Genomic DNA, 20,219 nt, shown 5'->3' on the forward strand with positions numbered 1-20,219 from the left:
CACACACACACACACACACACACACACACACACACACACACACACACACACACACACACACACACACACACACACACACACACACACACACACACACAGCTGCGGGTCAAGTTTACATCCCACAAGTGAACAACGACCTTGGGCAGACGTCCCGCGTGAGCGTCCACAGCAACTTCTGGCAGTCCTTCAAAGTGCACAGGTGTGGCGGTGCTTGACTGTGTGTGGGTTGCACTGCCGTTGTGTGTGGTTCCTGGTTCACTCATAGCACACCGCCGATGATGCGATTACCCTCTGTTTGTGTTCGACAACTTGTTAGGGATGGCCGTGTTGGGCGCGTGCTCCTGCGCCTGGGCGCACTGTATTACGGCTTCACAGCAACCGTGCGTGGAGATCCTGCGCTCGTGCCAACTCCTGCCTGCCTTGCATTTTGGATGAGAGCGCTGTTCATAATCTGCTTGCAAAGACTGTCAATGCACTGCGATCCTCACTGCACGCGATGCTGCATCATACACACACACGCACAGACACACACACACACACACTCGCACGCATGCACACTCGTTCATTTCCCCTTCTCATCCCGCACGCACATGTATTGATGCCATTAGGTGAAATTCCGGGAAGGAGAGGGTGGAACGGTGCTGGACACCGCTGAAGGTGTGTTCGATGGATCGATTGTGATGGCGGAATGATGGCTTGGCTTGAGGTGGATGTGCAGCGCACAATTCAGACTCGCGCATGTGCTTGTATTTGCTGTTGTTGTGTCACTTGCTGTCACTTGCTGTGCCTACCTACCTTGTTGTCATGCCTCGGAGGTAATATAACGGTGTTGCCATCGTCCCATCGCTGAACTCACCCGCCCCCCCCATCCCCAAACGCGCACATGCTCGCAGTGTACCTTGCGGGGTTGAATAACAACGATCCTGTCCCTCGCACCAGCTTCTACATGGCCACAAAGCCGCAAGTGTATGCTGGACGCACTTATTCTGTCAGCGTAAGTGGAAGTGCACATCGCACACGCGCTTGCATTTGACTACCCTTGTCTCTGTTTGTCAGCCTGCTGCACTTTCCTGATGGCGCTGAGCTCGCTTATCCGTTCAAGTAACCCGTGCACACAGGAACTCCACACCCCTATTCATATCACATCATCAGTGCGCAGTTCACCTTGCCTTCCCCTTTTCTCTCTTTTTCTCTTTCTGCTGTCTGACTGACTGTTTGTGCGTTTGTGTGTGTGTGTGTGTCTGTCTGTCTGTCTCTCTGTCGCACACGCGTACACACACACACTCTCTCTGTCTTTCTCTCTCTTTCGCACACACACACACACGTACACACATGCACACACACTCTCTGTCGCCCACACACGCACACGAACACTCCCTGTCTTTTTCTCGTACTGTTTTTGTTTCATTGAATGCCTACCAGATTGACTGCAGCGGGTACGGCTGTGGTGCCGTGTACTCAACCAGCAACCCATACACAGAGGTGAGTCGTTCTCTGTTTGCTGTGCTACCGTCGTGGTGTCTGGTGTGCGCCGAGTGCAAGTTGTCTCGCGTACATCTGCATCGCCAGCTCGTGATTGGCTCCACCCCAATCGTCACCACCACCACCACCACCACCACCACCATACCTGCCATCAGGGCATGATCAGGGAACGCTCTGGTCAAAGATATGACGACATCGACTTCCGCGTCGATTTCGGTAGTGCTCAACACCACATGCGCTCATGTGCACATGCTTGCAAGCATTGGAACGCGCGCGCGTGTGTTTGGGAATGTGTACATGTGTGCACAACAGGGCGAACATGGCCAATTGTTCCGACCTTCTCTCACACGCAACACAAAAACACACACAACACGCAACACACACACACGCGCACGCACACTTGCATTGCATAATTTGACACGCATTTATGCCACACACGCAACATCACCCATGCTACCTCGGTCCTGTGCAGTGTATGACTTCTGCTCCGACCCGCTGTACACGCCAACTGGGGGCTCGTGCACGTATCTCACCGTCTGCCCCGCAGGCCAATACGCAGCCACGCTCGCAACCACAACCACCGACAGGTGCACCTCGGCGCTGCTTTGGTGTCGTGATATCATGTGTCGTGATGTGATGTGTCGTAAAGTGGTGTGGCATGAGTGCAACCTGAAGTGGGCAACTGCACATGCGTGTGCTCCTGGGTATGTGCGACCACACCCCCTCTTCCCCTCCCCCCTGACGCCGTCACGCCACGTCGGGCGCATGTATCTGTGCAGGGTGTGCGGCCCGTGCGAGGACGGCACGTTTACGGATGCGCCAAACCAGGCCGAGTGCAGCACACCAACGCCGTGCACCGCATCCCAGTTCCAAACAGCAGAGCCAACCATCATATCAGGTTTGTGTTCAGTTGGGGGCTGAAAGTGGGCATTGTGAATGGTATACACACATGCACACACACGCTTCTACAACCACAGCACCACGTGCATCTACACACACACACACACACACACACACACACACTGTCACGCGCATGTGCGAGTGTTTCAGTCGTGCACCAGTGCTGACACACACACACACACCAACACGTTGACACGCATGCCGCTCATGTCTCGTGTTTTGGCCTCTTCACGCCTCTCCCTCCACGTGTGTGCCTTCATATGGCATCAGACCGCCAGTGTCAGGAAGCGAGCACGTGCGATCCAGACACAGAGTACAAGACGGCAAACCACACCGCGACCGAAGACACGGTGTGTGTGTTTGGGGGGGGGGAGTTGGTGATGGTGCAGGGGACGTGTTATGGTGGTGTGTGTTTGGGGTTGTGCGAGCTGTCAGCACGGAGTTGAAAACGGCACATCAATGGCAGAGCCACGCGATACAATGAAACAAATCACGCCTGTATTGATCTATCTAGCCAATCACGCACACACACACACACGCACACACACCCTCACATACACACACACACACACACACTCACGCCTGTCGTGTCGTTTGCACCGTCGTGTGCATGTGATCAGGCTTGCACGGCGCTGACGGTGTGCGGGTCCTCCCGCTACGAGACAGTGGCTGCCACGCCAACATCGGACCGCGTGTGCATTGACAAGACAACATGTGACCCACAGGTTTGTCAGCAGTACGATAGCGTGGGGGGGGGTTGCATTGATGTGAGCTGTTGCATTTGAGCGTGAATCGACTATATGGACACCCTTACACACACACACACACACACACACACACACACACACACACACACACACACACACACTCACACCTCTGCACCCATTGCATTGCATGTGGCGTGTGCAGTTTGCGTATGAGACGCATCCCGGCACGGCCACGACTGATCGCGAGTGCTCTCCCCTCACCATCTGCGCTATCGGCGAATACCAGGTGCGCACATACGCACATCCACGCGCGCGCATACACACACACACACACACACACACACACACACACACACACACACGCTCATCCACGCACACAACCATGCACTTTGTGAGTGCATGTTCTGTTCAATTGCAAGTGTTGGAGCCGTGGCGCTGTTGTGATGCCTTCGCGCTCAAACTGCTTGTGGTTTGCTTTGTGCCACACGCGCTGCTGCCGTCTTGTTCAGAGTGTGTCGCCAACAGCCACGACAGACCGCAACTGCAGCACCTGTCTTCCTGAAACATACAAGGTGGGTGGATGCCGATGCCTGTGCATGTGCATGCGTTGGTGGTTGTAGTTCTCTCCGTTTGTCTCTCTCTGTCTCTCTCCTTCTCTCTGTCTTCGTGTCTGTCTGTCTGTCTGTCTGCCTCATTCACTCACACATTCACACACACTATCTCTCCGTCTCCCTCCCTCACTCACTCACACACTCTCTGTCTCTCCCTCTCCCCTTCTATGCAAACCTCCTGCCATCTGCATCTTCTTCCTCGTCGCCATCACGCTCAACTCGTGTGTGCCTCTCGCCTGCAACGCCACCCCCCCCCCAAAAAAAAAAAAAAAACCTCTTCTCCGCCGCCATCCAAGACGGTGACGGGGCCCGCGTCGTGTGCGCCGTGCCTCCAGTGCGAGACTGACGAGTACGCATCTGTCGAGTGCACCCCGTCAACAGCGCGCGTGTGCGCCGACTGCTTTGGCGAATGCTCCGACGGTTTCCACGTCAACGTGAGATGCCCCGCTTATCATCGCGCCTGCATGGCGTGCGTGTGTGTGTGTATGTGTGCACATGTGTGTGCGAGTTTTGTGTGCACATGTGTGTGTGTGAGTTTTGTGTGCATGTCGCAGCTGTAGCCTCACCATGCCCCATTCATCCTCCACCCTGCCCTGTTCATCCCTCCCTCCCGTGCCCCTGCGTCGCCACAGGGAGAGTGCACGAGCAGCGGTACGCGCATCTGCGAGCCCTGCTTGACGGCCGACGACTGCGACACGGGCTACTTCCTTAGCGGAGACTGCGAACCGCCGAGTCTCCAGGTGCGTGGCCGTACATTGGTGAAACGTGCCGAGAATGCTCACGCTGATTACTGCTGCTGCCGTTGTCAATGAGCATCAACGCACTACGCGCATGAATGCGCCTCGCATGCGCACGCACACACACACACATACACACACACACACACACGCACGCACGCTTGCGTACTCATACATTCTTCCGCATGTGTGCGCGCACCAGGGCCCCGTGTGCAAAAAGTGCCACGAGTCGTGCGCTTCGTGTACCGATGACGCAGCCACATCCTGCCTCACGTGCATCCCCGGCTACGCCTACCACAACGGTCCGTGGCAGCTGCTGCCGAATGTGTTGGATGTGTTGTTGTTGTTGTTGTTGTTGTTGTTGTTGTTGTTGTTGTTGTTGTTGTTGTTGTTGTTGTTGTTGTTGTTGTTGTTGTTGTTGTTGTTGTTGTTGTTGTTGTTGTTGTTGCTGCTGCTGCTGCTGTGGGTTGTTGTGGGTTGTTGTGGGCTGTGCGTGGTTGCTTGTTGCCGATAGCGTGGTGCGCACCCGTCGCTGGCACGGCCCATACCTGCTCACTTCTTTGAAAATTGTGTGCATATGTGTGTGTGTGTGTGTGCAGATACAATGCGCTGCGTGTCAGATTGCGGTCCATCTCTCTTTGAAGGCGACGGCATGTGAGTGACGGCACCATGCACACTGCAGTGGCTTCGTGTTTGTTGTTGCTCACATCTCGCATACATGAGTGCAGAGCCAATCATCTTATATGCGTGCATCCCTCATTGTCACAAACAAGCACCCATGCGCACTTCACTCCCACTGATGCTTCTGCGCGCACATGCATGCGCATAACTCCATCCCGCCTCTCGCGACCACTGGAGCAGCTGCCGTGCCTGCAGCGGCGCGTGTGGCGATGACTGTGTTGGCGCTGGCGATGATGACTGCCGCACTTGCAACAACCCGGCGCACGGTTGGTGCACGCTGACACGCGTACATGGCTGGCGCGTGCTTGTGTGATTGTTTGTGTGTGTGTGTGTGTGTCGTTATGTGTGTGTGTGTTTGTGTGTGTTTGTGTGTGTGTGTGCGTGCATGTGTATTTGTGTGTAATTGTGAGTGCTTGCTCATGCAGACGTGTATGCATGTATTGTGCGCGCGTTTGTGCAAGGCCATTTACATCGGTATTCACCGTTGCGCGTTTCGCTCTTGGCGTCTTGTGCGATTGCAGGCGTGACAAATCTGCCAACGCAGGACCAAACGTGGCTGTTTGTGACGGACAAGGCAACCGCTGCCGGCCGCTGCGTCAGCAACTGCCCAGACGACCACTTCCTTGACGAGACAGCAGGTGCGAACATGCCCATGCGCTTTACTTACAGGCGCGTGATGCGCGTATGTAAGTGCATGCGTGTATCTGTGTGCGTGTGTGTGTTGCGCTCTTGTGTGATTGGTTGTTGTTTGGCTCCTCCCCTGTTCGCTCACACCATTTCCCGCTTGCGTTTGCGCGCATGTGTGCATTTGTTGTAGGAATGTGTCGTCCATGCAAAGTGTGCAAACCCGGCACGTTCATCAGTGCAAGCTGCACCGCTTTCGAGGTGCGCGTGAACTTGGAACCTCTCACTGATTCTTTTCTTCTCTTCATCGCGTTGTTTCAAGCAAACACATACACGCGCGCATACAGGCACGCATACAAGCACGCGCGCGCACGCATACACGCACAAGCAACCTGAAAACGCACATCCCCACACCCACCACACGTTCCCTCATTCGCGGGTCGTGTCGTTGTTGCAACAGGATGCGGAGTGTTCTCCCTGCACCCTCGACGTCACCTTCTCAGACATGAACAACACCCGCTCGTGCATCGCCGTGGTATGTGCTGCAATGGTTGTTGTGTGGCTCTCCCTTTACACGTGCGGCGTGTGCTGACGCGAGTCACCAGCTCACACCAACACTTGCGCCCAACACACAACGAACACGCACACACGCACACACACACACACGCACACACACGCACACACACACACACACACACACACACACACACACACACACACCACATACGCACACACGGTTCAGTCCCCGTGTGGGATCGGCGAGGAGACGGCCGCTGCGCCGACAACATCAAGCGACCGCGCGTGTGCTCCCTGCGAGGCTGAGACGTACCAGGACATGCCCGAGCAGGAGGAGTGCAAGCCTGTGAGCGTGTGTGCTCAGGGAGAAGAGTTTGTGTCGCAGGCAGCAACAACCTCAACAGATGTGCAGTGCTCGCCTATCACAGCGTGCAAGGCAGCCGAGGTGCGAAACGCTCATGCCTGTGTGTCTGTGCGTTTGTGCGTGTGTGTTTGCACGTGTGTGTCTGAGCGTGTGTGCGTGCGTGTGGGTGTGCGTGTATGGGTGTGCGTGTATGGGTGTGCGTGTATGTTTGCGTTGTTCTTTGACAGTGCTGTTCTAATTTCCTAGTTTGGCCTCGCTATCACTCTGCGTGCACGCGCACATTCCCATCATCACCTTCGCATGCACTCATCTACCATCGCTTACACAACACACACGCACACACACTCATACACATACACACACACTCAAACACATCGACACGCACGCACACACACACGCACGTCGCCCACAACAGTACCAGCAGCAGGCGCCGACATACACCTCTGACCGCGTGTGCGGACGCATCTCTGTGTGCGATCCCGGAACATACGAGCTCAAGCCCCCAACAGCGGTGTGTGTGTGTGTGTGTGTGTGTGTGTGTGTGTGTGTGTGTGTGTGTGTGTGTGTGTGTGTGTGTGTGTGTGTGTGTCGCTGATTGCGATGCCATGCATTCCTTGCTTTTGTATTGTTTGCGCGTGTGTGGTCATATGACGTCTCCTTGACTTCCTCTGTTTTCATGAACCATCTACCTTCCCACCCCCCCCCTCCTCCTCCTCCTCCTCCTCCTCCTCCGCCCCAGGTGTCGGATCGCGTGTGCGTGCCCTGCCCGGCAGACACATACCAGGACGGGCCAGGTGCCACGTCGTGCAAGGTGCGCTCACTCCGCGTTAACGCAGAAAGAGATGCTGTCTGTCTGCTTGGCCAACCTTGCACAGCTTTTGTTCATGCGCTTACACAGCACATAGCACACACACAACATGTGACCAAACATGCGCATTCACCCTCAACACACCATAATACTCCCCTCGTCACCTCCTGCCCCCTCACACATCCCCTCTTCATCACCACACATCACCACATGTGCAGCCTGTGCGCAGGTGCACTGCGTCCCAGTTCCAGCTGCGCAACTACACGGCAACAGCAGACCGCGTGTGTTCAGCCATCAGCACGTGCGGTGCCGGCGAGTGGGAGTTCTCCGTGCCAACAGCCACCTCCGACCGCGTGTGCACGGATGCCGTCCAGTACTGTGCCGTGTACCCGCCAAACACAGATCAGGAGTGCGTGCGTTGCAACCCTGGGTACCACCTGACCGCCGCGGACACGTGCACCGCTTGCTCCCCCGGGTTCACCTGCGATGGCCTCATCACCACGCCCTGCCCGCGCGGGCACTACCAGGACAAGAGCGCACAGACGACTTGCAAGCCGTGTCCCCCTGGCAGCATCACCAGCGGCGCGGGTCAGCCCGTGTGTGCGGCGTGTGTGGGCGCCACGTATCAGCCATTGCCGGGCAAGTCGTCATGCAACCCCATGCTGACTGGGCACTACGGCGTTCGCAACGAGACGTTTGCTTCGCTCTTCACCGCGTTTGACGTGGGCTACATTGCCCAGGAGCCGTGTGCTGCGGGCTCCGAGTGCGTTGATGGCGTGGATTTGCTGTGTGTGCCCGGCACGTACAGCACGGGCGGCGCGGCTGCGTGCAGCCCCTGCGGTCCAACGGGGTTCTCGCCCGTGTCCGGGTCCACCTCATGCTTCAACATCTCCGAGGGCTGGTACGGCGACGGCCCCTCTGCGAACGTGTTCAGCATGATCCAGCCATGCCACACGGGCCACTACTGTCGTGGCGGTGTGGAACACCCGTGCCCTCGCGGCACGTACCAGCCGCTGACAACCCAGGGCGCGTGCACGCCGTGTGGCGCAAACGCTTTCAACCCAAACACGGGCAGCGCTTCTGTGGCCGCGTGCCGTGCCATTGATGGAGGGTTTTACGGCACTGGTGAGGATGATGCGCATCCTGGTCAGATGCCGTGTCCTCCAGGTCACCAGTGTGTGGGCGGTGTTCGGTATGCGTGTGCTGCCGGCACGTACCAGCCGCTCGCAGCGAAGACGTCTTGTCTCCAGTGCGACGCGTCGTGTCAGCTGGGAGAAGTGGTTGACACCGCGCGTGTGTGCGACGCCGTGTCTGGCGTTGCCGCATGCATCGATGTGTCGCCACCAACCATCACCCTGCGTGGCAGCCCGTCCGTGCGGGTGCGGGTTGGGCAGACGTTCGATGACCCCGGTGCGACGTGCTTTGACACGCGCGACGGCACGCTCGCCTCAAACCGCACCACGCCGCTGCTAGCCGCTGTCGGCACATACACTCTGACATACATGTGCGTGGACGCTGCTGGCCTGGAGGCCGAGACGACGCGCAGTGTGACGGTCTATGACGATGTCCCACCGGTGGTGGTGCTGAGGGGTGGTGCCACCATCAAGATCATCCAATTCGATGACTACGTTGAGCCAGGCGCAAACGTGACAGACAACGCAGACCCCAACGTCAAGCTTGGTTCGTGTCTGCACACATACTTATGTTAACAAGCGCGTTTGTGTGCACATTTATGACAAGCGACAATTGTCTCTCCTCAGTCTTGTGTGGATGTGTGTGCGTGCGAGTGGACGCGCATGTGGGTACATGTGTGTATGAATTTGCTCTCTGTGTTGATTCGCCCGTGTCGCCATCATCACGGCTTTCCTTCCTTTCTCCTTCCACATCTCAACGCTATGCCATTTGAATGTTGTGTTGTGGAACCGCGCGTGCAGAGTCGTCTGGTGATGTGGATGCATCCACACCCGGCACGTACACCATCACCTTCCGCGCCGCAGATACATATGGGAACGAGGCCTCGCCCGTCGTTCGCACCGTCATTGTCCTCGACATTGATACTGAGACCACGGTACTCCTGCAGTGCCACAGCTGCACGTACTTGCTGTTGTGTTTGTGCGTGTGTGTGTGTGTGTATGTGCGTGTGTGCGTGTGCGTGTGCGTGTGTGTGTGTGTGTGTGCGCGCGCGTGTGTGTGTACATACCGTGTGCATGTGCGACTGACTAGTGCCGGGTTTGCTTGAGCAAGTGCTACGTAAAGCTTCCTCTGTCGCCACCACACTGCCAACCCTCAACACGTTGCCTCGTGCGTGTGTATTCGCAGGCGCAGCTGGCTGCAAACGACGCGTACAGCACGACGCTGAAGAGCACAGGGGACCGCTTGCTGGCCGAGCGCGCAGCACGACGCGCGTATCTCCAGAACAACGGCGGCCAGGACCTCGATGTCGTCGTCCAGGTTTGGCCGCAGTGGTCGTGGTGGTGGTGGTGTTGTGTGGCGAGGTGTGGTTGTTTTGGTGGTGGTGGCAGTGGTGGTAGTATGGTGTTGTTGTTGACGTGGTGGCGTGCACAGGTGGTGGTGGCTCGACGCATGTCTTGATCTGTCACGCCAAATACCAACAACCCCTCCCCCATCTGCACCACCATACCGACTCATGGTGCAGGCTGCTGAGAGCCACTACACGTCGCAGCAGAGCAGTTCGTCCGACAGCACGAGCGCGGCGTCCACGACGATTATCGCCATTGGCGCCGCGGCCGGCGTCGTCGTCATTGCCCTGATCGTCGTCATCTTCGTCATCCGCAGCAACAGGTGCACACACGCACACACACGCACACACACACACACATACTCCTCCGCATTGTTGTTGCCCCTGTGTGTGTGTGTGTGTGTGTGTGTGTGGCTTGTTTGATGACGATGATGCCACATGTTCTCATCCTCGTTGCGTTGGTCGTATGGACATGTGTGTGTGCGTGTGTGTGTGTGTGTGTGTGTGTGTGTGTGTGTGTGTGTGTGTGTGCGCGCGCGCGCGTGTGTGTGTGTGTGTGCAGCAAACACGCGCGTGTGACCAACATGTCCATGCCATATGCCAACCCTGCCTTTGATGCGGCCGGTGGCTACGACAACCGCACGGTACGAAACACATCGTCATGTGCAACGCGTTTGTGTCGTCTAAGTTGTGGTGTCGTCTTGCTTGTGTGTGTGTGTTATCGTCTTAGTTGTGGTGTCGACGTGCTTGCGGTGTTGGTGCGTGTTAACGTGTTGCCAAGGGTTGACCACGCATGCAGCTGCTGCAACCGCTTACACAACACGTTCTGTCCATTGCGCCTTTCCTCTGCTTTGTTCTGTGCAGATGATGGTCAACACGGCCGAGTTTATGAAGGTGCGGGCACGCTGGGTGTTCACACGTCCGTCCTTGTTGAGGCCGATGCGCGCACGTGATGCTTGTGGTGCTGGTGCCTGGCTCTCTGGTTGCGTTTTGAATTCACAGCTGATGCTTTGTATGTCTCTCGGTTACCCTCATTCTGTGTGCTGTGTTGTTCCATTTTCTGTGCGTGCGTGCGTTTGTGTGCTCTCTCAACGCAGCAACAGCGCGGTGCGCGTGCCATGCCGCCGCCACCAGACTACCAGCCGTCGTCCTCTGTCTACTATTCGTCCGTGAATGAACCCGTACGTTCATTGGTGTGATGGCCTCATACCATGCTCTTGCGCGTTTACTGCGGTGCTGGTGATGCGTGCGCAAGCAATTCTTTTCCTCACGCCTTTCCTGTTGCGTGTGGGTGTCAGGACAACACGTACGATTACGCCAATCCCGCGTTGAGCCGTGCTGCAGCGAGTGCAGGAGACACAGCCGTCTACGGGTTTGCCGACGACACAACTGGCAACACCAGCACCAAGGCCTCAAAGGGCCTGCCTTCCAAGTACGGTCGTGACACACATGCACACAAACGAATTGATTGCGATGATGGTCTTGCCTTCCTGTTCACACGCATGCGTCATCAATCCTCACACGCTGCTCACACTCCTGTATGTCCCACCTGTTCATGTCCTCTGCCCACGATACAGCGACGCATCCCGGGCGGACGAGGGCGAGCGCTACGAGGCGCCCGTCGCCTCCTTCAAGCGGTGTGTTGTGCGACCGTGGTCTTTGTGTGTCTGTGCGTGTGTGTGTCCGTGTGTGTTGTGTCCGTGTGTGCGTGTGTGTGCTGTGTGTTGTGTCCGTGTGTGTGTGTGCGTGTGCTGTGTGTTGTGTCCGTGTGTGTTGTGTGTCTGTGTGTCTGTGTGTCTGTGTGTGTGTGCTGTGTGTGTTGTGTGTTCTTTGTGTGTGTGTGCGTGTGTCCCTATACTTGCCTTTTCATCATTCTCACTCGGTCATTCACACCTGCTGGTTTGTTTCTTCCGCTAAGCAGAAAACAATCAGCGCTTCCACCCGTATGTACACCGCTTGCGTCCCAGCCCCTCCTGTGGTCTGCGGTGTTGGTAGATTTGGCTTCTGATGCACTTCACATGAACACATGCACCTACGCGGCCTCACCTCAACATCCTGCAATCCCAATTACACCCTCCCCAAAAACACAAACAACAACCAACAACAACAACGAAAACAATATCGCTTTTCCCAATCATGGCATCACCGCCACTGTGCAGAGCGTCGACGCTGACCCGAACCTGCAAGTGTACGGCGGGTCGGAGGCGCTCCCAGACATGGCCGTGTACGGGGAGGCAAACACAGACTCGCACGATGACGACGGTGATGACGACTACGCGGCTGTCACCGATCCTGATGTGACCGCGAAGGACACGGGGGTGGACCACGCGTACGACACCATTGAGCAGGAGGGACAGGCGCAGTCTGTGGCGACGATGCTGGCATCGACCGATGCGACTGACACCGTACCGGCTGCTGCTGTGGATATGGAGGATTACACGGACACTGTCACCAAGGAGGGTGACTACGATGTGGCCCTCATCTCACAGCAAGAGTGCGTCATGCATGTGTGTGTGTTTGTTAGTGTGTGCCTGTGTACGCGTGTATGTGTGCAAATGAATGCGTATGTAGTCGCTCGTGTGCGTGCGCACCTCCATGTGTATATTGTCTCTGTGTGTATTATGTGTGCGTATTATTTTATGTGTGGATGTTTGTTGGGCTTCCCTGCCACGGGGTGCGTTGTGTTGCACTCCCTTGGCATCGCTGACACTTTTTTGGTTTGTTTATGTGTCATCATTGGCAGGTACGGTCGCACGCAGCCACTGACGAAGGAAGTCCACGAGCAGGTGCGGCAACGCAACATACACGCGTGTACATGTGTGTGAACGTGTGTGTGTGCATGTGTGTGTGAACGAGTGCGTACATGTGTGTGCATATGTGTACGCTTTCGGCTGTGCATGTGATGCCAGCCTCCTCATTCAAATGTGCCCTGTCACGCGATTGTATGCGCGCTGCCATGCTGGGATTTCCAGGTGACGAAGACAATGAGCACGTGGTTCCAGCCGCGTCTCTCGCGTGACGAGGTGTGTGCATATGTATTGTGTGTATTTGTGTGTATGTGTTGTGTGTGTGTGTGTTGTGTGCCCTGGCGATGTATGTATTCTCTTCTTCGACATGCCATTTCGGCCCCCTCCCCGCACGCGCACACACACCCATGGCACAAGTTGCCTCTTGAACAAATCCTTCATGCAACAAAACAAATGCGCTTTACTTGTCGTTCGCGACCACTAGGCCCGTGCCCTTCTGTCCTCTCGACCGATTGGCACATTTGTTGTGCGCAAGAGCAGCCGCGCCGGCAGCTACGCCATCAGCGTCAAGGCAAAGGAGTAAGCAGCACACCTGCCTTTGTGTGTGTGTGTGTGTGTGTGTGTGTGTGTGTGTGTGTGTGTGTGTGTGTGTTGTTTGATTTGCTTTCGTTTCGTTTCGTGTGCTTGTTTTCGTTTGTTTTGTGTGGTTGTTTTGTGTGAAAGTCCACGTTTGTTTGGCTCACGTACTACGCTGTTGTGCTTGGGCCTGTGTGTTCTGCAGGAACAAGATTTGGAACGGCCTGATTGACCCGTGCGAGGAAGGATACACCTTCAACAACCGCTCCCGCGTGTTCTCCACCGTCGCAGACGTGGTCCGTACCTGCAACATGTGTGCGTATGTGTGTGTGTGTGTGTGCGTATGCGTGTGTGTATGTGTGTGTGTCCGTCTCTCGCTCTCACTCGCATTAAAGCATGTGCCCTCTCCACCCCCTCCCAAGAACCTGCGTCCACCACGCACGCACGCACGTTCACCTTCACCTTTCTCACACCAACGCACACCTTCACATGCACGCACATGCACACACACACCCCTCAGATTGTGTACTGTCACGACGAGGCAAAAGCCAAGAAGATGGGGCTTCCCCTTGGTCTTGTTCTCCCAGAAGGCGATTACGATTGCTGAATGACGTGGTGACAGGCGTCTTGTTTTGACGCCATCTCCACTCGGCACACCTCTCATGGTGCTGTCACTGTTGGCCCCGCGTGCCTACGCCTTTCTTTGCTTGCGTGGCTGTTTCTTTCGTGTTCGTTCAGCTTTCGCCATCAACCCGTTTCTGCGTTGACCTGGTTTGCTTTCTTGCGTTTGCGTTTCTTCCTTCTTGTTGCCTCTGGGTTCTTTTCTTTTCGTGATGGATGACAGCAATGCCGTGCTTTTCCCTCCTCCGGCTCCTCGTGATGGCATGTAATGCTTTCCTTTCCTTCGTTTGTGCTGCTCTTTCGTTCTTTCTTCCTTTTTCGTTTGCTCCTCTTTGACAGCTTTTTCGCTTCCTTGTTCGCGTTACATGACGAGCGTTTGACGGTTTCCTCTTGCGTCGGTCCTTCCGGCGATGCCAGTTCTAAACAAATCTCATCCGGTGCCCTGTTGTGATGGACTAGCGATGCAGATGGAGGGCAGCGTGGCGTGTTGTGTGGGGTTGTGTGGGGTGGTGACAGTGACAGTGACAGTGACAGACATGTGGCCCAAGAGCTTCCAGTCGCGCCACAATTTAGTTTTATTTTACATTAATTTGATTTCATGCAATTTTAACACAACTACGCCACTGAGTTTGCTTGCTTGCATGCACGCTTCGCGACCCCCCACAATCTTCGCCACCCATGTTGCACTGCGACAGAACTTAACAGCGACGACGCAAGCGATTGCCCAGCGCCAGTGCCAGTGACTGGCTTGCTTTTGCTTGCCCTGGTTGCGTTTGTGGATGCGTTTATGCTTGTGTTTGCCGACACTGCAACGCCCACCACCTCGCTTGCTCGTGCGCACGTGGATGGATGACCCAGCGCCGCCGCCCACCAACGTCATGAACAGTCAGAACGATACCCACGCCAGAAGGCAGGCAAAACCAGTGGCGGCGACAACACACACAACAAAGTGGAGCAAGCAAAGAAGCAAGCAAGAAGCAGGCAAGAGCCAAGCACACAAACGCAAGGACGTCGTCAAAATCAGCAGCTGCTGCACCACACCACCGAACGACAGACCAAACATAATCTGCTGTTCCGCCACCCACACGAGTTTCATTTTCCACCCTTCCACCACTCACTCCAACTGAGGAGTCTCTTGACGTGCACAGCACCTGCCCCAACAAAAGCAACCAGAGTTGTTCTAATTCCCAACAACAGCAGGCAACAACAACAACAACCAAAAGTTGCTTGTTGTTTGCAGCTAGCCCTTCGCCTTCAACTTAGCGTCTCATCTCGACCCCATCAAAAGGGTTCAAAGCACACTCGACAATGACAATCGTTCGCGTTCGCCGCGCGGCGATGGCAACCGCACTGGTGTGCGTTGCCCTCGCCATGGGTTGCATGGCTCCGCCACACATGGCGGCTGCTCGCCCCCTTCGCACCAAGATTCAGCCAAACGACAACAGTGACAACCACAACGCTGGCGCCCAAGACGCCGCAGCAGCATTGGCATCAGCAAGTGACGCGGGCCTGCCCTCGCTCAAGGACCTGGACGTGGACAGGATCAAGGCCCCATCGGCGATTGGCGCAGCAGGCCGCCCCCTGACCGTGCAGCGTGTCAAGGCGCCCTCGTCGCTCGCTGCTGAAGCGCCTGCGAACGGCAAGGCAAAGGTTGACCGCATCCACGGCCCCGACAGCGACACAGACAACAGCAGCAGCAGCAGCAATGGTAAGGCCCGGCGCTCCCTCGCTGTTGGCGCACCGCCCTCCAAGCTGAAGATGAACACGCTCAAGGACAACGCCCCAGCTGCATTCGCTGAGTTGAGCGAGCTCCCGCCTGCGGCAAAGAAGCGCGCCCAGGACAAGCTGGACAAGATGGACATCCCTGCTGTCGACGGCCGCACGCTGCACTTTGGTCCAGACGGCGAACCGTATGTCGCAGACGACTTTCCAGTGCCGCCCGTGTCGAGGGAACGCGTCGAGGAGGAACACGGGCGCGGCCGCCGCTTCCTCACAGAGAACCCACCATCATCTTACGACAACAACGGTATGTAAGTGTGGTGTTCTATAAGTGTGTGTGTTGAGATGTGCATGTATGTGTGTTGTGTGTGCGTTGTGTGTGCGTTGTGTGTGCGTTCTTGTGGATGTGCCACAGCCTCGTTCCTCTGTGTTGTGCCTTTGTGTGGTTAGTGCGCGTCTCATGTGATGTGAGCCAAAAGTCGGTCAGCTATCACAGCATTCTCACAAGCACACCCTTCCCTTTCATGAACCCCGCTTCCAACCCTGGCTGCAGGCCTGCCCATTTACCACAGCCGACCGGGTGCGCCCAACACCATGGTGCTCGACTTTGATGGCCACACCACCACCAGCAACAACTACTGGGGCGCCTTCTCTGCCCGTCCGTATGATCCATCCAACGACGGTACCGCGTTCTCGTCCTATGAACAGGGCCAGATTGCCCTCATTTGGCAGCGCATTGCCGAGGACTACGCTCCGTTCAACATCGACGTCACAACAGAGCCATTCGTCACCCAGGGGCCGACAGACATGCACGTGCTCATCACGCTGAGCGTGCAGACGACAGGCTACGCCATGCCACGTCATACTTCTGGCGGTGTGGCGGTTTTGAATGTGTTTGGCTCATCCATCTACGAGTATTATTCCCCAGCCCTCGGTACGTTGTGTGCGTTTGTGTGTGTGTGTGCATTGTGTTTGTGTGTGTTTGTGTGTGTTTGTGTGTGTGTTTGTGTGTCACCACGCCCGCGTTGTCGTGTGGTTGTTTGTTTGCGTGCTTCTGACCTTTGTATCCACATAATTTTACCACCGGCAGTGTACTACGACAACCTGGGTGATGGATACGCCCCCTACATCTCCGAGGCCGCATCACACGAAGCAGGTGCGGCACATCACACACACACACATCCCCAAACTTGCTTGTTCAGCACCTTGAGCACGTATCAGACGTACCCTTCTTGCACCCTCCTTCCCCAACACGTCCACATCATCGACTTTGCTGTTTTGAGTTACGTCGTCTAACACCAACAACCATCAAACAACCATCAAACAACCATCCCACACCACAGGTCACAACTTTGGGCTGAACCACGACGGGTACGGGAGCAGTTCCTACTATCGGGGCCTGGATGGAACCACAAGCGCAAACTCATGGGGTGAGCTTGTTTGCCGTGCATTCAATTCACGCGATGCGAAGGCACGAGAGGGTAATCTATGTGTGTGTGTGTGTGTGGGGGGGGGGGGTGGGGGTGGGGTGGGGTGGGGTGTGGGGTGGGGGTGAAAGTCGCACGGCACTGCTTCGTCGATTGCACTTGCTCGTGCTTGTGCTCGTGCTTGTGATTGTGGTGCTCACTACAATCTTACAATGCGTCTTTATGATATGTATTCCTTTGCACATCAGCACCCATCATGGGCATTGGATACGGAAAAGCCGTGACGCAGTTCAGCAACGGAGAGTATGCCGGCGCCACCAACACCCAGGACGACGTTTCGATCATCGGCGGGCAGACGGGCTTTGCCGCTGACGAGGCAGGAGACACCCCCGCCACAGCCACGAGCGTCACGTACACGGGCGGCAACGACTTCAAGGCGGACGGCGTGATTTCTGTGCGCACGGACAAGGATTGGTGGAAGGTGCAGCTGGCTGGGCAGGGCAGCATCAGCGTGTACGCGACACCGTGGTACTCAAGCACGGACACGCCGGGGAACAACCTGGACATCAAGCTGACGGTGTATGACAGCAACGGCACACCAATTGCGGTGAGCAGCCCAAGCGGCAGCACGGACGCATCTGTGTCGCTGGCGTCGCTGGCGGCGGGGTCCTACTACATTGAGATTGACGGCGTGGGCGACCCAGCGGTGCTCGCAACCGACTATGGCTCACTCGGACAGTACCGCATCACGGGGTCAGTCGTCGCGGACGGCACAACCACAACGAGCACGACAACAACCACGACAACTACGACGACAACTACGACGACAACGAGCACGACAACAACGACGACGACAACGAGCACGACAACAACAACAAGCACGACAACAACAACGAGCACGACAACAACAAGCACGACAACAACAACGAGCACGACAACAACCACAAGCACGACGACAACGAGCACGACAACAACAACGAGCACGACAACAACCACAAGCACGACGACAACGAGCACGACAACAACAACAAGCACGACGACAACGAGCACGACAACAACCACAAGCACGACAACGTCGACGACAACCACAAGCACGACAACAAGCACAAGCACGACAACAAGCACAAGCACGACAACGTCAACCACAACAACTACGACGACTACAACAACCACGACGACAACGACGACAACGGCCTGTGTGAATGACGGCCTTGAGAGCAACAACGCATACACAACAGCCACTGTCCTGTCCACAAGCGACGTGGCTTTGAACGCGGTGATCTGCGGTGGTGATGTGGACTGGTACCGCGTGCCGGTGTGCGGCGGCGGTACCGTGTCGATCACAGTTGGGTTCAGCCAAGCTGTGAGTGACCTTGACGCCGTCCTGTACACGCAAGCAGGAGCTGGTGTGTCGACTGGATACTCGACCTCGGACAACGAGGAGCTGTCCCACACAGACACGACTGGGTATGACACGCTGTACTACCTTGTTGTGTACAGCTACAACGATCAGAGCACGGCGTACGACATCTCCATCTCCGTGGATTGCCCCACCACCACCACAACTACAACGACCACGACAACCACGACGACAACCACCACAACTGCCTGTGTGAACGATGGCCTTGAGAGCAACAACGCATACACAGCAGCCACTGTCCTGTCCACAAGCGACGTGGCTTTGAACGCGGTGATCTGCGGTGGTGATGTGGACTGGTACCGCGTGCCGGTGTGCGGCGGCGGTACCGTGTCGATCACAGTTGGGTTCAGCCAAGCTGCGAGCGACCTTGACGCCGTCCTGTACACGCAAGCAGGAGCTGGTGTGTCGACTGGATACTCGACCTCGGACAACGAGGAGCTGTCCCACACAGACACGACTGGGTATGACACGCTGTACTACCTTGTTGTGTACAGCTACAACGATCAGAGCACGGCGTACGACATCTCCATCTCCGTGGATTGCCCCACCACCACCACAACTACGACGACTACAACAGCCACGACGACAACCACCACAACGGCCTGTGTGAATGACGGCCTTGAGAGCAACAACGCATACACAACAGCCACTGTTCTGTCTGCGAATGACGTGGCAGTGAACGCGGTGATCTGTGATAGTGATGTGGACTGGTACCGCGTGCCGGTGTGCGGCGGCGGTACCGTGTCGATCACAGTTGGATTCAGCCAAGCTGTGAGTGACCTTGACGCCGTCCTGTACACGCAAGCAGGAGCTGGTGTGTCGACTGGATACTCGACCTCGGACAACGAGGAGCTGTCCCACACAGACACGACTGGGTATGACACGCTGTACTACCTTGTTGTGTACAGCTACAACGATCAGAGCACGGCGTACGACATCTCCATCTCCGTGGATTGCCCCACCACCACCACAACTACGACCACGACACCAGCTGCTGGCGATTTCCCTTCGCTGTCATGCCCTGCCAACGATGGGTATGAGCCCAATGACAACCGCCGCAACTTGCAGCGCACTTTCAGCCCCGGCACATACTACGGTGTCTTGTGCAACGGCGAGCTTGACTGGTTCAAGGTGCGTGCTTGCAGGCACGGCGTCATTCGCGCGCACGTCGACCTGGACCCGGCCACGGCCAATTCAGTCAACGTGGGCATTCACCGAAACAACGGCCGCCCGCTTGGCCTGCAGAGGCTGCGGGATGGTGATTTGGAGACTGACGTCGCCGTGTATGCCCCGTACGATGGCGAGTACTTGGTGAAGGTTGCCGGCTTTGTTCGCAGGTCTGCTCCAATTTACCGTGTCATCATCGAAGTTGTCGGGTGCAGCTGAGACATTGTTTGAGTGTTGGTTGTGTTACATTAAAGTTTACATTACTCAATTGTTAAAACGACGGCCGCAAGGTTGGAAGGGAATGGGAGTGTGGCTGCTCACGTTAGTCTGCCTGTTGTGTTGTGGGAGAGTTGTTTGTCTGTGCGTCGTGTCTGTTTGTGTTTGTTCTTTCTCTTTATCTAGTTATCTCCATGTGTTCTCCAGGACTTGCTCCTTCCCTGTATCTCTCCAGCTCTGTTCTTGGCTTGCTTACGTGCTGAAATACACGCGCTTCTGTCAGTTTTTCAGCTTGCTTGTCAGCTTGCTTGTCAACTTGCCCGCTTGTTGGTGGTAGGGCTAGCTGGCTAGGGTTCTCTGAAGCTGAAGTGAGACACTTCGCTTCGTGCAAAAGGCAGTGTACCAGGTGTACGACCT

At 56.2% G+C, this 20,219-nt stretch overlaps 2 protein-coding genes across 2 annotated transcripts in view; both read left to right on the forward strand.

The window, feature by feature from the left end:
* The window catches only part of PTSG_07734 (uncharacterized protein), a 15,117-nt gene extending 826 nt beyond the window's left edge, over nucleotides 1–14,291 (forward strand). The window contains exons 2-40 of the mRNA XM_004991477.1: nucleotides 100–199; nucleotides 317–380; nucleotides 609–657; nucleotides 894–994; nucleotides 1,423–1,482; nucleotides 1,638–1,698; nucleotides 1,955–2,069; nucleotides 2,262–2,380; nucleotides 2,653–2,732; nucleotides 3,003–3,107; nucleotides 3,292–3,375; nucleotides 3,599–3,661; nucleotides 3,997–4,134; nucleotides 4,333–4,440; nucleotides 4,640–4,739; nucleotides 5,037–5,091; nucleotides 5,299–5,384; nucleotides 5,640–5,756; nucleotides 5,936–6,003; nucleotides 6,203–6,277; nucleotides 6,485–6,703; nucleotides 7,038–7,133; nucleotides 7,362–7,433; nucleotides 7,649–9,110; nucleotides 9,365–9,498; nucleotides 9,750–9,881; nucleotides 10,087–10,232; nucleotides 10,472–10,553; nucleotides 10,774–10,803; nucleotides 11,007–11,090; nucleotides 11,208–11,341; nucleotides 11,487–11,546; nucleotides 11,831–11,852; nucleotides 12,069–12,403; nucleotides 12,653–12,695; nucleotides 12,882–12,932; nucleotides 13,141–13,235; nucleotides 13,438–13,528; nucleotides 13,753–14,291. Coding sequence (XP_004991534.1) covers nucleotides 100–199; nucleotides 317–380; nucleotides 609–657; nucleotides 894–994; nucleotides 1,423–1,482; nucleotides 1,638–1,698; nucleotides 1,955–2,069; nucleotides 2,262–2,380; nucleotides 2,653–2,732; nucleotides 3,003–3,107; nucleotides 3,292–3,375; nucleotides 3,599–3,661; nucleotides 3,997–4,134; nucleotides 4,333–4,440; nucleotides 4,640–4,739; nucleotides 5,037–5,091; nucleotides 5,299–5,384; nucleotides 5,640–5,756; nucleotides 5,936–6,003; nucleotides 6,203–6,277; nucleotides 6,485–6,703; nucleotides 7,038–7,133; nucleotides 7,362–7,433; nucleotides 7,649–9,110; nucleotides 9,365–9,498; nucleotides 9,750–9,881; nucleotides 10,087–10,232; nucleotides 10,472–10,553; nucleotides 10,774–10,803; nucleotides 11,007–11,090; nucleotides 11,208–11,341; nucleotides 11,487–11,546; nucleotides 11,831–11,852; nucleotides 12,069–12,403; nucleotides 12,653–12,695; nucleotides 12,882–12,932; nucleotides 13,141–13,235; nucleotides 13,438–13,528; nucleotides 13,753–13,839 — 5,123 coding nt within the window. The 3' untranslated portion in view covers nucleotides 13,840–14,291. The remainder of the gene's footprint in view (nucleotides 1–99; nucleotides 200–316; nucleotides 381–608; nucleotides 658–893; nucleotides 995–1,422; nucleotides 1,483–1,637; nucleotides 1,699–1,954; nucleotides 2,070–2,261; nucleotides 2,381–2,652; nucleotides 2,733–3,002; nucleotides 3,108–3,291; nucleotides 3,376–3,598; nucleotides 3,662–3,996; nucleotides 4,135–4,332; nucleotides 4,441–4,639; nucleotides 4,740–5,036; nucleotides 5,092–5,298; nucleotides 5,385–5,639; nucleotides 5,757–5,935; nucleotides 6,004–6,202; nucleotides 6,278–6,484; nucleotides 6,704–7,037; nucleotides 7,134–7,361; nucleotides 7,434–7,648; nucleotides 9,111–9,364; nucleotides 9,499–9,749; nucleotides 9,882–10,086; nucleotides 10,233–10,471; nucleotides 10,554–10,773; nucleotides 10,804–11,006; nucleotides 11,091–11,207; nucleotides 11,342–11,486; nucleotides 11,547–11,830; nucleotides 11,853–12,068; nucleotides 12,404–12,652; nucleotides 12,696–12,881; nucleotides 12,933–13,140; nucleotides 13,236–13,437; nucleotides 13,529–13,752) is intronic.
* Nucleotides 14,292–14,652: 361 nt separating this feature from the next.
* On the forward strand, nucleotides 14,653–20,072 carry PTSG_12630 (uncharacterized protein). Its single transcript, XM_004991478.1, has 5 exons — nucleotides 14,653–15,879; nucleotides 16,126–16,506; nucleotides 16,663–16,728; nucleotides 16,916–17,002; nucleotides 17,248–20,072. Exons 1-5 carry the CDS (start codon nucleotides 15,162–15,164, stop codon nucleotides 19,803–19,805), a joined length of 3,810 nt encoding a protein of 1,269 aa, XP_004991535.1. The 5' UTR covers nucleotides 14,653–15,161; the 3' UTR covers nucleotides 19,806–20,072.
* The last annotated feature ends 147 nt before the right edge of the window (nucleotides 20,073–20,219 follow it).

Source organism: Salpingoeca rosetta (assembly GCF_000188695.1).
Source record: "Salpingoeca rosetta unplaced genomic scaffold supercont1.20, whole genome shotgun sequence".
Lineage (NCBI taxonomy): Eukaryota > Choanoflagellata > Craspedida > Salpingoecidae > Salpingoeca > Salpingoeca rosetta.

Excerpts from the sequence above, each read along its gene's own strand:
- PTSG_12630 (XM_004991478.1), top strand. The coding sequence starts at position 15,162 with ATGACAATCGTTCGCGTTCGCCGCGCGGCGATGGCAACCGCACTGGTG. Across the intron at positions 15,880-16,125 it reads ATCATCTTACGACAACAACG|GCCTGCCCATTTACCACAGC; the intron begins GTATGTAAGTGT and ends CCCTGGCTGCAG. Across the intron at positions 17,003-17,247 it reads CACAAGCGCAAACTCATGGG|CACCCATCATGGGCATTGGA; the intron begins GTGAGCTTGTTT and ends TTTGCACATCAG.